This window comes from Lepidochelys kempii, chromosome 2 (assembly GCF_965140285.1).
Source record: "Lepidochelys kempii isolate rLepKem1 chromosome 2, rLepKem1.hap1, whole genome shotgun sequence".
In the NCBI taxonomy this organism is placed as follows: domain Eukaryota; kingdom Metazoa; phylum Chordata; order Testudines; family Cheloniidae; genus Lepidochelys; species Lepidochelys kempii.
Window position 1 is genome coordinate 236,822,203 of NC_136381.1, and position 16,007 is coordinate 236,838,209.

Here is a 16,007-nt window from a genome sequence, read left to right on the forward strand (position 1 = left end):
ATCTAAACTCATTTACCCCATTTGGCAGACAGATTATTATGCATACCCTTAACAAATGTAGGAACATTATGACTCAGGCAATCATATCCAGAGAGCAATCTTGGACCCCAGGCTAGTCGCTTGTTCTAGTGTTTACTAGGCTTGTATCCACTTTTGGAGCTGTGTTTCTAGCCTCCTGTTGACCCAATTCTCAAACTTGCCCAGTTCTGAAGATAGGAGGCACAAATCAACCCTTATGTATGTTAAACAGGTATTTGGTTTTATTTAGCCATTTTTGAAACTTGGGATCCCTATACTTTCGTCTTCACTATAGTCTAAAAAGTACTTTTCCAAATGTTCTCGTGTATAACAAGATGTGATCTTTTGGATAAAGTATCTTGGGTTGCTTTAATTTAAAACCTTCTGCAAGCCATGCCAGGCCACTATTTGCTGTGCTTTAGAAAAGGGTTTCTTTTTAAAAAATCTCTGAAGACTTGTTAGCCTTTCAAAAAAAAGGAAATCTTACCTTTAAGTAATTTATAAAACAAAACAAAACCGCAAAACCCCATAAAGGGAAATAAACTCCCCAAAACATTTTTGAATCCACACTACCAGCTCATATCACCCTTTCCAAGCCATTTTCAGTGACGTGATTAGTTAGCAGCATAGTTTTTGGTGTGCCAATAAATCTCTCTTCCTATGCCACAGCATCTTGAGGAGCATATTATATCAATCCAACAGGCATAGGACCTGGTGGGTTTTTTTCCTGCTTGAGTCAATGCATGCCAATAAGTATTTCAGCACGCTGTCCGACTAACTTTCTAAGGCAGCTTCTGGCATCTTGGTAACCAAGCTAAGTGGCCGAGAGCATGAAAGAGCGTTTTGAGATAATACCATATTCATTACCGTGATCATTTTGGGCCAGAGCCTCAAATTGTGCAAATTGGCATAGCTCGCTTGAAGCCAATAGAGCAGTGAGAACTTACACCAACTGAGGATCTGACCATTCCGGTAAAATTTTCAGATTTTCAAAGATGTGTAAAGATGCAGATCAGCCCAAAATGGACTTTTCAGACGTGCATCAGCAAGTTGATGGGATCAATGGGAGTTAATGGGAATCGGTGGGAATTAGACACCAAACCTGTTTAGGCGCTTTTGAAAATCCCACTAAGCACCTATCTGCATCTTAGCTACCTAAACATCTTTGCAGACTGGTCCTAAATCATGTATGTGTTTTTGACACATTCACTCTTTGCCTTTAAAGTGTGGATGGATCACAAAAATTCTGGTGCTCACAAAATCTAATGTATAGCACCACGGCTCTGTGTTAACTCTCCAGAGCCATAGTCCAGAACCTTTTAGGGCTAACTCTACAAAAACCCTTCCTTTGATGAGTAGTCTGCCTGAGTAAATTTACATCAGCGCCCCACAGTGTAATTAAAGATTCTACAATTGAGTCCTGCAGAGCAAGTGCTAGGCATTCGCAGACTAAAAAACTGGTTAGGGCCCCGAGCAGCTCAAGAAGGCCCCCATTCACTTTTTATTATGTGTTGTATGTGGGGAAGGCCCCAAAATATTCCTGATTAGGGCCCCCCAATGGGCTAGCACTGCCTCTGGGGTCCTGTATGAACATTAATAATCACTCTTCTGAAAACCGCTGTGCGTATTTTCAGCCTTGCATCTTTGAGGCCCATATGAGCCATATTAGTTTTGTTTATTATTGAATGTTTTAATGATTTCAGACCTGTGGTATAACATCTCAGTTTAATGTTGTTTGTTGTTGTAGGGCCAATTCTGTGACTTGGAACCCCCACAAGATGATGGGTGTCCCATTGCAGTGTTCTGCCCTTCTCGTTAGGGAAGAGGTATGTCTTCATCCATTTGCACCTCTAGTCATTTCTGCCATTTCCCTCTGGAATGTGCTGGATGCCTTCTTTATAACTGTGTCATAGCTAATGTATGTTAATGTGATGAAGATTACAAATGAAACTGAGACGCAAACCTCTAGGCACTTGTTCAGTCTACAAACACAGAAAGGATTTAAAATGGCTGTCGAGGAGAAATGAATGACTATATATCTTTAGGTTTCAGAGTAGCAGCCGTGTTAGTCTGTATTCACAAAAAGAAAAGGAGTACTAGTGGCACCTTAGAGACTAACAAATTTATCTGAGCGTAAGCTTTCGTGAGCTACAGCTCACTTCATCGGATGCATTCAGTGGAAAATACAGTGGGGAGATTTATATACATAGAAAACATGAAACAATGGGTGTTACCATACACACTGTAACGAGAGTGATCACTTAAGGTGAGCTATTACCAGCAGTAGAGCTGGGGGCGGGGGGGACCTTTTGTAGTGATAATCAAGGTGGGCCATTTCCAGCAGTTGACAAGAACGTCTGAGGAACAGTGGAGGGTGAGGGAGGGGGGAATAAATATGGGGAAATAGTTTTACTTTGTGTAATAACCCATCCACTCCCAGTCTTTATTCAAGCCTAAGTTAATTGTATCCAGTTTGCAAATTAATTCCAATTCAGCAGTCTCTTGTTGGAGTCTGTTTTTGAAGTTTTTTTGTTGAAGAATTGCAACTTTTAGGTCTGTAATCGAGTGACCAAAGAGATTGAAGTGTTCCCCTAACTGGTTTTTGAATGTTATAATTCTTGACATCTGATTTGTGTCCATTTATTCTTTTATGCAGAGACTGTCTGGTTTGGCCAATGTACATGGCAGAGGGGCATTGCTGGCACATGATGGCATATATCACATTAGTAGATGTGCAGGTTAATGAGCCTCTGATAGTGTGGCTGATGTGATTAGGCCCTATGATGGTGTCCCCTGAATAGATATGTGGGACAGAGTTGGCAACGGGCTTTGTTGCAAGGATAGGTTCCTGGGTTAGTGGTTCTGGTGTGTGGTGGCTGATGAGTATGTGCTTCAGGTTGGGGGGGCTGTCTGTAAGCAAGGACTGGCCTGTCTCCCAAGATCTGTGAGAGTGATGGGTCGTCCTTCAGGATAGGTTGTAGATCCTTGATGATGCGTTGGAGAGGTTTTAGTTGGGGGCTGAAGGTGATGGCTAGTGGAGTTCTGTGATTTTCTTTGTTGGGCCTGTCCTGTAGTAGGTGACTTTTGGGTATCTTTCGAGAGTTTTGGCGACTTTGTGTGTGAAATACACTGAACTAAGTTGTGCACTTAGTTGAAGCCATGCACCACTGCAGCTTTCAATGCTGTGTCCATGTGTGACTGAAGATAGACTCTGCCCCACTTACACATATCAGTTGGACTAGCAATACAGTGCACAGTGTCCATGAGTTATTGCCCTTTCAGATGTTTGTGGTCAACCAATTGGCTAGACATTACAACCCAACACTGATATATAAGCCCACTTTGTGCAGCGTGGAATGAGAAAAGGAAGCCCAAGTTCACATGTGATAAAATCCACACCTTTTATTTAGTACTGGGACAGCGACAACTGGAAGAATTATCCTTCAAGCTTGTAATCTTCACATAGCAGGCAGTTACTGGGACAGCTGCTATACAACCACCACTTATTAGACCAGCTACTGAAAAGCTGGTTACTGCTCTGCTAACAGGTGCACAGCAGATTGTACACAATGTGCACTTAAACAGAAAGAGAGGAGCTAGGTTTTATTTGCCCTGTGGTTCAGTTCTGTGAGACAAACCCTGGCCTCATTGAAGCCAATGCCAGAGTGAAAACAGGTGTCTCACAAACAGCGTACAGCCAATTGTTTTTCCCTCCTTTTTCCCTCTCATTTTTATGAGTTTCATATATAGGTAAATCTTGACGACAAAGACCCCGTGTGGACTGCAAAATACAGTTTGGAGAAAGAGGCCAGTGGCGTGCACAAAACATACATGAAGACTTCAACAGAGCCAGGATTTGGCACTCTCTATATGTAATGCATACAAATAAAAAGGAAAACTGAGATAAAAATTATTAGCTCCATGCTTTTTAGCTCAGAGATAGCCTACTGGGGGTCCGCAGCCAAATTCTGTGCACATGGCAAGACTGCCTCCCAAAACTACATTTTGCAGGCTAGAAGAGAGTCAAAATATGACCACTTACCTTCAGAAACAGCACTAGCAGTGTGCTTAAAGGCATATTCATCCCCATCTGCCCAAAGCCTTTCTTACTATTTAAGACCCCCGTATGCACCTGGTTTGTAGCGTAGGTGGCGTGGAGGCCCTTGCATGTGCGTTCAGCATTGGAATGAACTGCACCCTGAAAGAATAAAAATGGGGAATAGTAGTTTAGAAACAAAACCAATTCAGGAAAGAGTGTCATGACATCATTTAGAAGAGCCACAGAGCTGCTGGGTCAGCTTGCTTTATCCAGAGGAATGCTTTGAAAAGTCATTTGGAAAGGTTACATAATAGAAACAAAGCAAAGCAGTAAAACCATGCAAATGCCAATTTTCCTTAACTGTATCTCTGTTTCTTTAAGGGCTTGATGCAGAGCTGCAATCAAATGCATGCTTCCTACCTCTTTCAACAAGATAAACACTATGACCTGTCATATGACACTGGAGACAAGGCGTTGCAATGCGGGCGTCATGTTGATGTCTTCAAGCTATGGCTGATGTGGAGAGCAAAGGTAAGCAAGTATATGATGTATTTGTTTGCATAAAAATAGTGAATAGCTCTGCTTTATATAATCACAGTTTTAGAAAATGTCTAACCTTACCTTTTCACATGAGATGGAAGAAAGAACAAGGATGGAAATTAAATAATAATAATAATAATACATTTCCACTTTCTTTACCTTTAACTGATTTAGCTACAAAGCATCACACATGACTTTGAAATTCAGACTCCATGTCATTGTGCACCAATTGCTGCATCTAACTAACAATCTGACAGCATAAATATTATGTTTAAGTATAAGTGTAATCAGTCCAGAAAGTTTTTGGAAACACAAAGATTTTTTATTTTAATGAAATTCTAAAACTAAATGTGACAAATTAGTGACTAACACACCTGGTTCCATTATATACTGTGATTATACCACAGTCATATTATTATTATGGGTAAACTAATTAAAATCTGAAAGTACTGGCTCTTTTTGACTCATGTATCTTTTTTGTATAATATTGCTAAATAAATACTTTTATGTATAAATTCAAATGATTATGCCCAACTATTTCAGGCTTGTTCATTGCATTTGACTGCATCGTTTCTATCAAAAAAAAAGGACTTAAAGACCCTTAGATGCTTTATTCAAATTCTGAAAACACATTCTGGGACAGCTCTTTGCAACTGTCACCAGGAGTCTGCAAAATTGGATGTAAGCCATCTTTGAGTCTCCCTGATCCTCAGGCCACTACGCACTTGCCCGGTCACAAGGAGAAACTTCAAGAAGCCTCAAGGCTGTTTTCAAGTTGTCCCAGTTGAAATAGCCTCCCAGGAGCTGCTGTAATAGCAGGGGCCTTCGGAGTGCAAGGGAACTTTGGCCACACCCCTTTTTCTTTGGCCATACCCCCTATGATTGGCACTATGCTGGCTCTGCACCACTGTAGGATGCCCCTACCCAAAGGACCACTTAAACTGGCTTTAGGTCTGCTTTGTAGTGCCAGAGCAGCACAAATAGGATTTAGCAGGGCTGAGTGGACTTTTGTTTATAAACATTTTTTCTTAAAGGCCAGATCATTTCCATATTTCTTTGACTATTTTTTCTCCCCATTTCCTACCTCTATTTAACTTGGAATATTTACATTAACATAGGATCAATGTTTCTTAAACAGTTTGTCTGTTCCTGCAGCTTGTTCTCCTGATGTGAAGCCATAATAATGCTTTATTAGTGGCATCACAGCTGGTGGCTGCAGAAATAATTATACTGGCACAAATGGACTTGAGCTGGAAAGGAAGCAGCAGGAGAAACTGAAGCTCTTAAAAACAAGGATTCCAATTTCATACTAATGTCCTTTATCAAGTAGCAATGAGGAGAGAAAAAAATGGCCATGCGGAAGAGACAGAGTTGTTTCTAATTAGAATGCTTGTTTTTCACCAGACATCAAGCTGCTCTTTAAAAGCTTGTTTTATCATTTAATTTTCTACGGGATTTTTATGTTAGGAATAGGTGCCAGATTGCCTCCCCTGCAGGCTAAAATCCTCTCTCCATAGACCAGTGCAAACTTCCCCACTTACTCACAATGTGACTCAACCCTGACCAAGAAGGAACACCTGTAGAGTTCATGAGCCACAGCTTTCCAATCCATGGCCCCACTGCAGAGGCTGCCAACAAGTGTTCCCATCAGTGATACATATCTTCCGTGGCCCATTAGGAACTGGACTTGGTACCTGGGGTTCTTTCAACCCAAAGCTCTTGGTAACTTTTACTCTCTGCAAGGTGGTGTCAGGAAATAAATCAGGGGAGACCGATAGATGGCTGGCACAAACAGGACAACACAAGAGTGCTTTCACTTAAAGCTAAACTTTACTTAGTCTCGAGCACTTACACATGTCCACAACAGGTTACTAAAACACCCCAACCCTCGATAATTACCGAAGCTGAGTGTGGCTCTCGAGTGGCACAGCGGCAACAGGTGAGGAACACAAGATGCATCCCCCTACCTCAAACTTTTTCCCCTTATTTATACATTAGTAATACAATGACATCACTTAAAGAAAATTTGTTAAGGAAGCAGTTTCAAAGGTCAAACAAGAGGCTTCCTTTTGGTCATCAATTAACCAGGTGTGGTTTTTTCAGAGTTTGCACGCCTTGAGGCCCATAAAATGCATGTATCAGCAATTTCAACACAATTCTTATCAGGAAGGATGCGGGGTCAAGCTGCCCTTTCTGTGGCACCCAAAACCCCCTCCCCTCCTGCCTTGGTTAAGCTAAGGCTGCTGCATGACCACTTTATGGCCTGCTGACATGGCTGCTTTTAGCAATTAGCAATAATGGTTTCAGGCACTTTACTGGTTTGTCAAAATCTCCCTGTACTTATCACCAACCTATTTCATACAGGTCAGATGGTTACAGCTAGAGCTGGGTGTACTATTCATAGCAAACAGGAAGGTGTACAGCATCTCCAAGATAGACTTTAGAAAAGTAAACTGCATCTTTGCTTTAGCAAGTGCCACGTACTCCTGAAACAATAGCAATTCAGAATACAGAGAGATACAAAATATTGTGTTCTTTCTTTATGAAGGGAACTACAGGATTTGAAGCACAAATTGACAAGTGCTTGGAACTTGCAGAATATCTATATAATAAAATAAAGAACAGAGAAGGCTATGAAATGGTGTTTGATGGAAAGGTATGTATTCTGATTTACTGTAGCTTTAAAATTTGGTACATTTAGTCAGGAGTTGTGTTGCTACTGATAGGACAATCGGATTTTGGAGGACCCAAAAACATGCTCCTTACAAAGGAAACTGCTAATGATTCCCATCATTGTGGGTCAACTGAAATGAGGCAGCAGCGTGGAGTATTGTAGCTTGCATCACCCAGATGAAAGTCAACAGCTGACTTTTACTGGTGATTCAGATGAAAACAGGCTCCGCATGGCATGTTAGTGCACTGTAGATTCACACCCCACTTGGCATGCCCTAAGTCTCTGTGTAGACAAGTCATGAAAACAGGCCACATCCTACTTTTCACCTGTCTTCTTCTGGCTCCTAAATGTGCAAATTAAACTAGTTTAGACTCCGTTATTCTCTCACATTAGTAAGTTAGCTTATGGAATGTAAGGAAGTATAAATGAGCACTAGGGAATTTCAAGGAGTAGAAGATAATCTAATTTATTCCATCTCATACTCACCTCTGACTTGAGCCTATATGTCCAGAGTTATACAGTCACACAACAAAATCGAAGTACCCAGGATGCTCTATTAAGTAGGTCATCTACTATAGACACCTGCTTCTGAAGAGGCATTAACTCCATACTCTTGAAAGGACAGCACCTATAGAATCCAGATGTCTCTCTGTAGCGGACAAATGCATAGACACAGTGGGGGATGTGTATCTGGATCCGTCTTCCTGGGATAAATTGCCTAAAATTATCCCTAATAATAATGATGATGCTAATGACTCTCTGTGGTGTACAGTAATGAAAGCAATGATTGCTGTCATAACATGATGTATGAGAGGAGGGAAAGGCATGGAATTAATTGCAATTGAGATATTATGAACATTTTTTGCTGTGTAAGCCATTATTATTTTGTGTTTAGCCTCAGCACACAAATGTCTGCTTCTGGTACGTACCTCCCAGTTTGCGCAGCATGGAGGACAACGAAGAAAGAATGAACCGCCTTCTAAAGGTAAATAAGATATGTTGGTTCATTGAATGCAAGGCATGCCCATGTCATCAACATAAAGGCCACTGAAAATATTTCAAAATATTAGAGATGGGCTTGTACAAGAATTTTGGATAACAACCCTTCAGTCCCCAACTTTGGGGAAGTTCAGACCAAATTTGGATCCTATCTTTGGGTATCAGGTTCATCTCTAACATAATGATTTTCCCACATTGTGGTCTGCAGAGGCCTGGCAGGTCACATGATGCTAGCTGCTCCTCCTTGCTTCTAGCTTCCAAAGAGACTGGAGGCCTGTAAAAAGATCTAGAAATAAGGAAGATAAGCCAGCCGAGCTGTCTCCTTTAGGGACTACTGTTATATAAGAGGAATATAAGAGGAGGAGGTGAGGAAACAGGAGCTGTATTTGAAATGCCAGAAGGTATTTCAGAAAGGGTGAGAGGTGAGAGAGGCGAACCAGACAGCCTGTCTATGGGAGTAGGAGGAGGAGAATCGGCAGCCTGTGCAGGGGGATGAGAAGAACAGAACGGATGGAAGGGGAGATAAAGTGAAGAGCAAGAGCAGACAATGTGATTAATAAAAAGCAAAAAGATTTGGTGCTTAAAAGAGGGCTGAAAATACACAAAGACTTTCCTTTGTCAGGACACTCAGGGCATTGGGGGGAGGTATCTAGTTATGTTTTTATAATTTGGAAAAACTAGTGACATAAAAGTGATCATTTGAACACTTCCAATATCATTTTAATGGTTTCATTTAGCAAGGTAAGTGAGTTTACAAAATACACCTGTAATTCAGTTCCCCCAAATGCTGGTCTGTGTGTTTTGTATTCCGTGTGTTTCCCTTTCTTAGTATTTTTCTCTGTGGTGCTTATTTGAACCATGGTCATCCTTGATGTTAACAATTTAAATTGCAATTGGTGATGCTAATGTAACTTTAGCGCCACAAACCCCTCCGGTGCCCTCTTCTGCCGCTCTCTGCAAAGCCAACCAGAGCGACAACCTCCCCACTTAACTAGCTAGCAGCCTCCCTCCTTATTCCCAATGCAGAGTCACAAGCCCCAGTACTCACAGCCCCATGCAGCCCTGGGCAGCAGCGATACTGGGTCCAGCTCCAGCCTGTCCTTCTCGGGCGATTCCCCCCGGCACAGTGCTCCTCCTGGCTCCTGTCCTGGGGTGTCCCCGACCAGCCTCCCTGTCCTTCCCAGCCTTCAGGCAGGGTCTCTGCTGCTTCACTTTGTCTAGGGCCTCCTGGCTGCAGCCCTTCTCTCCCCCAGCTCCAGAGCCACACCCCCAAGTTTCCCTCCTATTTCTCACTGCTCCCCCTCCCCACTAGGAAAAAGATTTAAAGGGGCCATGCTCTCTACACCCCAAGGGGTTACACTAACAAATGTAACAATTTGACCAGAGGCTTTAATTTGACTGGGTGGTGGAGGTCTAGCCTATGAAAACAGAGAGAAAGTGATTATAACAATGTGCTTGAGGATTATGCAGAAAATGAGGTGTTAATTGCATTTGTCAGCAATACTGAGTGTTAGCACACTGGCAATAAATGGCTCAGAGCTATTCTAACCAATCTATAGAATGGCTTTGTGCCTTTGCAAGGGGTCATGACTGCCTTTGCGATGTCATGCAAAGTCTGCGGATACATGTAAAGTTAAACCCTTGTAACACTGCTGCTTTTATCTAAAATAGGAATGTGACAAATCAGATGATGAAACAATCTTGGGCCCCTACCTGCAGTTCCTCTGGCATGCCTACCTAAAGGCAGTGGGACTACTCACATACTTGAAATTAGGCACATGCATACCTATTAGAGACAGTCAGAAAAAGAGTCTTTTTCCCATCGAATATTGTTTTTACAACAATGAAAAATTGAAGCTTTCCATAGAAAAATTTAGACTTTTCAATGAAAAATCAAAATCAAAAATATTTCATCCAAAAATTGAAATATTTTGATTCAGAAGTGCTGCCACAGTGCCTCATGGGAGTTGTAGTTCAGGTTCACCAAGCTCCTGTATAGGCTGGTGTCCCTGATTCAACTACATCTCCCAGGATTAAAGCTGCGAGTCTGTCACGGAGGTCATGGAAGTCACGGATTCTGTGACTTTCCATGACTTCTGCAGTGGCTGGTGCTGGATCAGAGGCTGCCTGTCTCGGGCAGCCCCTGGGCCAGCAGCAGCAGTTCAGGTGTGCGGGAGGGGGCCCAAGCCTGGGGCACGGAGCTGTGGTTCCCAGCCAATGGGAGCTGCAGAGCGGGTGCTTGTGGTGGGAGCAGCGCGTGGAGCCCCCCTGGCCGCCCCTCCCTCTAGGAGCTGCAGGTACATGCGGAGTCAGGTAGGTAGCCTACCAGCAATGCCACCCCCCCCAGCACCAGCGGGGGTGCTGGACCACATGCCGTGGCGCTCCCCCAGCACCAGCAGTGGTCCCAGGCCAAGCGCCACCACCCGTCCCGCCTCACAAGCGCCAGCGGAGATCCCAGGCTGAGCGCCACCACCGCCCCCTCTGCCCCAGCACCAGAGGGGGTCCTGGATCATCTTGACCCCCTCCCCCAGCACCCGCAGTGCCCCCAGACCACCCCCCCAGCACACCCCTCCGCCCAAGTTTTAGTCACAGTAGGTATTTTTAGTAAAAGTCATGGATAGGTCACGGGCCCGTGAATTTTTGTTTATGGCCCGTGACCTGTCCATGACTATTACTAAAAATACCCATGACTAAAAAGTAGCCTTACCCATGATGCATCTTGTCTCTCCTAACCCTAACCCATTTGATGATGGGAGGGAGTGCATCATGGGATTTCCGTGGTCACTGTGCATCATGAGAGATAACACCAATCGGGAGAGCATGGCTTACAGAGAAGAATGGAGACAGAAGATAACCAAACTGTAACTCCCTTGAGGCACTGTAGTGGTATCTCTAAATAAGAATAGTGTGCGGCTTAGACAAAATATTTCCGTTTTCAGCTGAAAATCACAAACATTTCAGGTTTCAGACATTTATTTTTTCAATGAAAAAAAATCAAAATTTTCATGTTTGTTTAGTTGAAAATCCAATTTTCTGAAGGAAAAAAAATGCAAAAAACAAATAGTTTTGATGAAAAATTTTCAACCAGCTCTAATGAATACCTTGGTGAATTGGAGACAAAGTCAGTAGAAAATCTCCCACTGATTGTAATAAGAGCACAACAATGCCACCAATGCCTTTTTGATGTAGTACTTTCCTAGAGCTAGTCTACACTATCACACTATGTTGGCACAGCTTCACCAATGCAGCTGCACCTCTGTAGTGTGTCCGGTGAAGACGTGCTATGCTGATAGGAGAGCACTTGCCCTTTGGCGTAATACCTCCACTTCAACGAGAGGGGGAAGCTATGTCAGCGGGATAGCGTGTCCTGCCAACATAGTGCAGTATGGACACTGCTTTAAGGTGATGTAACTTGCATCGCTCGGGGGGGTGGCTTTTTCACACCCCTGAGCAACATAAGTTACATTGACTTAAGCGATAGTGTAGACTAGCCCATAGATTCCAAGACCAGAAAGGACCATCCATTCTGATCTCCTGTATAATACAGGATATAAAAATTCCCCAAAATAATTCCTAGAGCTTATCGTTTAGAAAAACATCCAGTCTTGATTTAAAATTATCAGTGACAGAGAAGCCACCACAAACCCTTGTAAATTGTTCCCATGGTTAGTTACTTTCTCCATTAAAAATTTACCCCTTCTTTACAGTCTGAATTTGTCTAGCTTCAGCATCCGGTCATAGTAGACCTTTCGCTGCAAGACTGAAGAGCCCATTACTGAATACTTGCTCCCCATGTAGGTACCTACAGACTGTAATCAAGTCACTCCCTTAACCTTCTCTTTGTTAAGCTAAATAGATTGAGCTCTTTGAGCCTATTATTATCAGGCATGTTTTCTAATCCTTTAGTCATTCACATGGCTCTTCTCTGTATCCTCTCCAATTTATAAATTGATCAGTTTACTCTGTGCTGTATTTGTTTTTGGCCAAAAATTGACTTTTTTCTTAATTTGTTTTAGTTTCCTTCTCTTACTAAAAAAAGCAAATTCTAGAATAGAAATAATTATTTGATATTTGTATCGTGCTTTTGCAGGTGGCCCCAGTGATAAAAGCCAGAATGATGGAATACGGAACTACTATGGTCAGCTATCAACCGCTGGGAGACAAAGTGAACTTCTTCCGTATGGTCATCTCAAACCCAGCAGCTACTCATCAAGACATTGATTTCCTGATTGAGGAAATAGAACGTCTGGGGCAAGATTTATAATAATCTGGTCTGCGAGTCTGGTCCAGAAAAAGTTGTCACAAACTGTGCGAATGTATTTGTAGTTTGTTCCAAAGTAAATCTATTTCTATATTGTGGCGTCAAAGTATAGTACAGTTTAAAATCAAGAAACATGCTCCTTTTAAATCCTCTCTTGAGTTTTAGAATACCTCTTTAATAATTAGATACACAAAAGGCTGCATTCAAACAGATAAGAAATAACAGAAGATACTTGCAATTTCCCCCCAAATTTTAATACAGTTAGTAAATACATGTTTAGGTTAAAAGTGATCAGATTGAGTGGTGCCAAATTTGCCCCAAATGGTGACAAAATCAAATGGGGGGTGGGGGGTGCACTAAGATACATAAAGTAAAGAAACTGTATGTTTAAAAGTGAAAATAGTTTGCCTTTTTCTTAGATTTAGAACAGAATTTCTGATTTACCTATAGCAACATTTCAAATGTATTTAAATACATATAATTTTAAAAAAGGAATATATATATATTAAAATATCCTATTTTGTAAACTATAGATTTTTATTTTATATGGGTTATAAAAAATGCAGGGGCAGAAACTGAAAACTAAACCATTTTTTTCTTTTAATAGAGATGCATCAAATATCTACAAAGATTATTTTGAACCATAAACCCACATAAATTCTTTAAAAGGTACAATGCCTCATTTCTATATGTCACATGGATTGTACATCTCTAGAGTTAAGTATTGCAAAACCTCACAAGTACTGCAGCTCTTAAAGACTCTTAATAAGAACTACTACAATACAACAAAAGGATGCTATTATTCCTAAATATATTTCCTACGTGGCCTAACCTAAGCAAATGGACAATCAAAATACAGTCCTAACCAAGACTGAATTAAGGTTATATTTGTGTGGTTTCTCTGTTCTACTTTTAAACAGCCTATCAAAAAGGGCCACACTTTACACTAAATACTTGTGTCATAAGCATCTTTACAAACAGTAATTTATTCATTAGAGATAAAAATAAATTGAAAACTAAGATTGATTAGAATTTGCTAAGACCCAGATCCTACAAAATCTCACAGGAGTAATGCTAATTGGATGAATAAGGACTTTTGTAAAGGTCTCAGGATAGGGTCCTAAGTCAGATGCTTATATCATGGTGGCACTTGAGTTTCCCACATGACAACAGTTTTTCTAAACATCCCCATTCCCAACGCTGGGATAGAGCTGATGGAAACTCAGAATTTCAGTTTCACAGGAACGTTCAAAAATGTTTGTTCTAATTCAGAACAACAACAAATATCTTTGCAAATTCCCACAAAATGAAAATTCTGAAAATGTTCATTCTGAACTTTTTTTTCATTTGTGGGAAATTTTGTAGACCTCAATACAACTTTGTGAAAAATTTCAGTTTAGTCAAAACACCTTTTTCAGACGAAGAAAGTGTTTTGATTAAATCTACTAACCAGCTCTACACTGAGCTTGTCTGATTGAAATTGCTACTAGAATGCTTTGAGATACGCCTCGATACTCAGAGCACAGTCAGTGTAGAATCATCCAGACCCATTTAGAAATCATGGGTGCGAAATCCTGCATAACTGATATGTTGAGTCATTCTTCGACACTAGGGGAGGCACAGAAGTGGAAACTGAGCTTCAACCTCCTCTTCCTTAAAATCTGGAAGAGCTTGGATCAGAACTTAATGACTCAGACCTGTTTCTGTTTATAACCCTAGTTAAGTTTTGGTTGTGCTTTGACTGGAATCTACATGGCCACTTTCGTATGTAAAGCAAGATTGTTTTACTCACTCTAAAATACTTGAAGAAAACTAGTGCAGTGTGGTTTAATTTGACCTAAAATACATAAATGGGGTATTGATTCAGTGTGAGGAGGATGTGACGTGAGAAGAGGAAATAAATTGTGTCTGTAATTGTGTTGCCTTTATTATATTGATAGTACTGTTTGTCACCTCAGATTGAGGCCGTGCATTTTAGATTTAAACTGTACAGTGTTGCAAATCAACATGTGTTACTGAATAAGCTTGTACAATATATTATTGATATGTCTTTCTTTGTGTAGTAATACTATTGACTCTTGGTATTGTAAGAGCTGCATTCACACATAAGTCCCTATACTATATCTTTGCTCAGTACTATCCTCTCATGATCAGCTTGAGAGTAGAACATTCCCTTCACCGCGGTGGTGACCCACTGCGACTTACAATGCATGATGTTTCAATTACAGCTTTAGAGCAGATACCAATTCTGCCAATGAGGACTAAAGCAACCTTATCCAAACAGGTCACAGAATTAGCAACTGTAGTCACTGAAACACTGAGCAGCCAAGCAAATTCTGTTCTTGTTTGTGGCAGAGAAAATGGGGGACAAATAACTAAGTGTAAAAAATAGTACAGGGACAATGGTGAAGGTGAGCAGTAGCCTGGTTACATCTTGCATGTGCAATTCTGTTTTCAAATGCTAAGTATAAACACTGTATTTATTAGTTCTATGTGCCAATCCAAGATATACATTCAGTGTTTCATGAGGACACCAGCATTTTTCCATGTTACTGTGTTTATTGCAGCCAGAAAGAACTACATGGCAACCTCTTCTTCTTGTGTTTGATCAAAGTATTTTCTCTGTGTTGTTGATCTAAACCCAAATAAAAGTGTAAAATGTGACTATGCTGTATCTGAGAGAGGTTTTTTTTATTATTGGCCTCAAAGTTCAGTGTGAACAAAAAGAAGGCACATCTGTCAGATCATCTCTGAGCCAGGCTCATGATGAGGATGACTATATTTCCTGCTAGCTCTCTTCTGGTTCTCTTTCTGAATTTTCATTGATAAGACACCTTCTATTAAATGTATAATACATAACAAAATAATTGAAATCTCATGTCAGACCCTCTTGACATAAGCAGAGTCATATATTAGCCAACGTTAGTATCTACATGGAAACATGCTTGCTGCCATTCCTTTATCTGATTGTTACCAAGGTGGATCCAGCTGTCACTAATCCTACACATGTACTTTTTTCTCGCCCCTATAAAAAAATCAGCATTTGTTGCCCTTCAATTTTTTTGTCTGTCTTTTATATGTGTCCTTATCCCCAAACAATGGAGATATTTAATTGTGGCATAATAAGTGCATGCAGTTGGACATAAATCTTGGATTTTCAAGCCTCTCCTCACCTTCTTCAGAAAACCGCACTCTTACATTGGGTGACTTGCTGGATACAAAACAGACATTCTGAGCATCCTGAATACTTTTCATTATGGATAGGGAGAGGGAAGGGGGCTATTAAAGACAAACAATGCTTGTGAAGTAGTGCTGCCAAAGTGAGATTGTGAATTCTCCTTTATATGAGCCTGTAGCTATTTTCTATTTGCCAGATCATGGGCCAAATCCTGATCTTGTCCATGCATTTTTACTGTTTTTACTCAGACAACCTTATTATGTCAGTGAGCTAAATCAGGACATCTTTGGACCTGGGT

At 41.1% G+C, this 16,007-nt stretch overlaps 1 protein-coding gene across 4 annotated transcripts in view; it reads left to right on the plus strand.

Annotated features, from left to right (window-relative positions):
- The window catches only part of GAD2 (glutamate decarboxylase 2), a 56,234-nt gene extending 41,039 nt beyond the window's left edge, over window positions 1–15,195 (plus strand). For all 4 annotated transcript variants that reach the window (XM_073334284.2, XM_073334285.2, XM_073334287.2 and 1 more), the window contains 5 exons: window positions 1,766–1,844; window positions 4,439–4,588; window positions 7,146–7,253; window positions 8,167–8,256; window positions 12,361–15,195. In XM_073334284.2, coding sequence (XP_073190385.1) covers window positions 1,766–1,844; window positions 4,439–4,588; window positions 7,146–7,253; window positions 8,167–8,256; window positions 12,361–12,534 — 601 coding nt within the window. In that variant the 3' untranslated portion in view covers window positions 12,535–15,195. The remainder of the gene's footprint in view (window positions 1–1,765; window positions 1,845–4,438; window positions 4,589–7,145; window positions 7,254–8,166; window positions 8,257–12,360) is intronic.
- The last annotated feature ends 812 nt before the right edge of the window (window positions 15,196–16,007 follow it).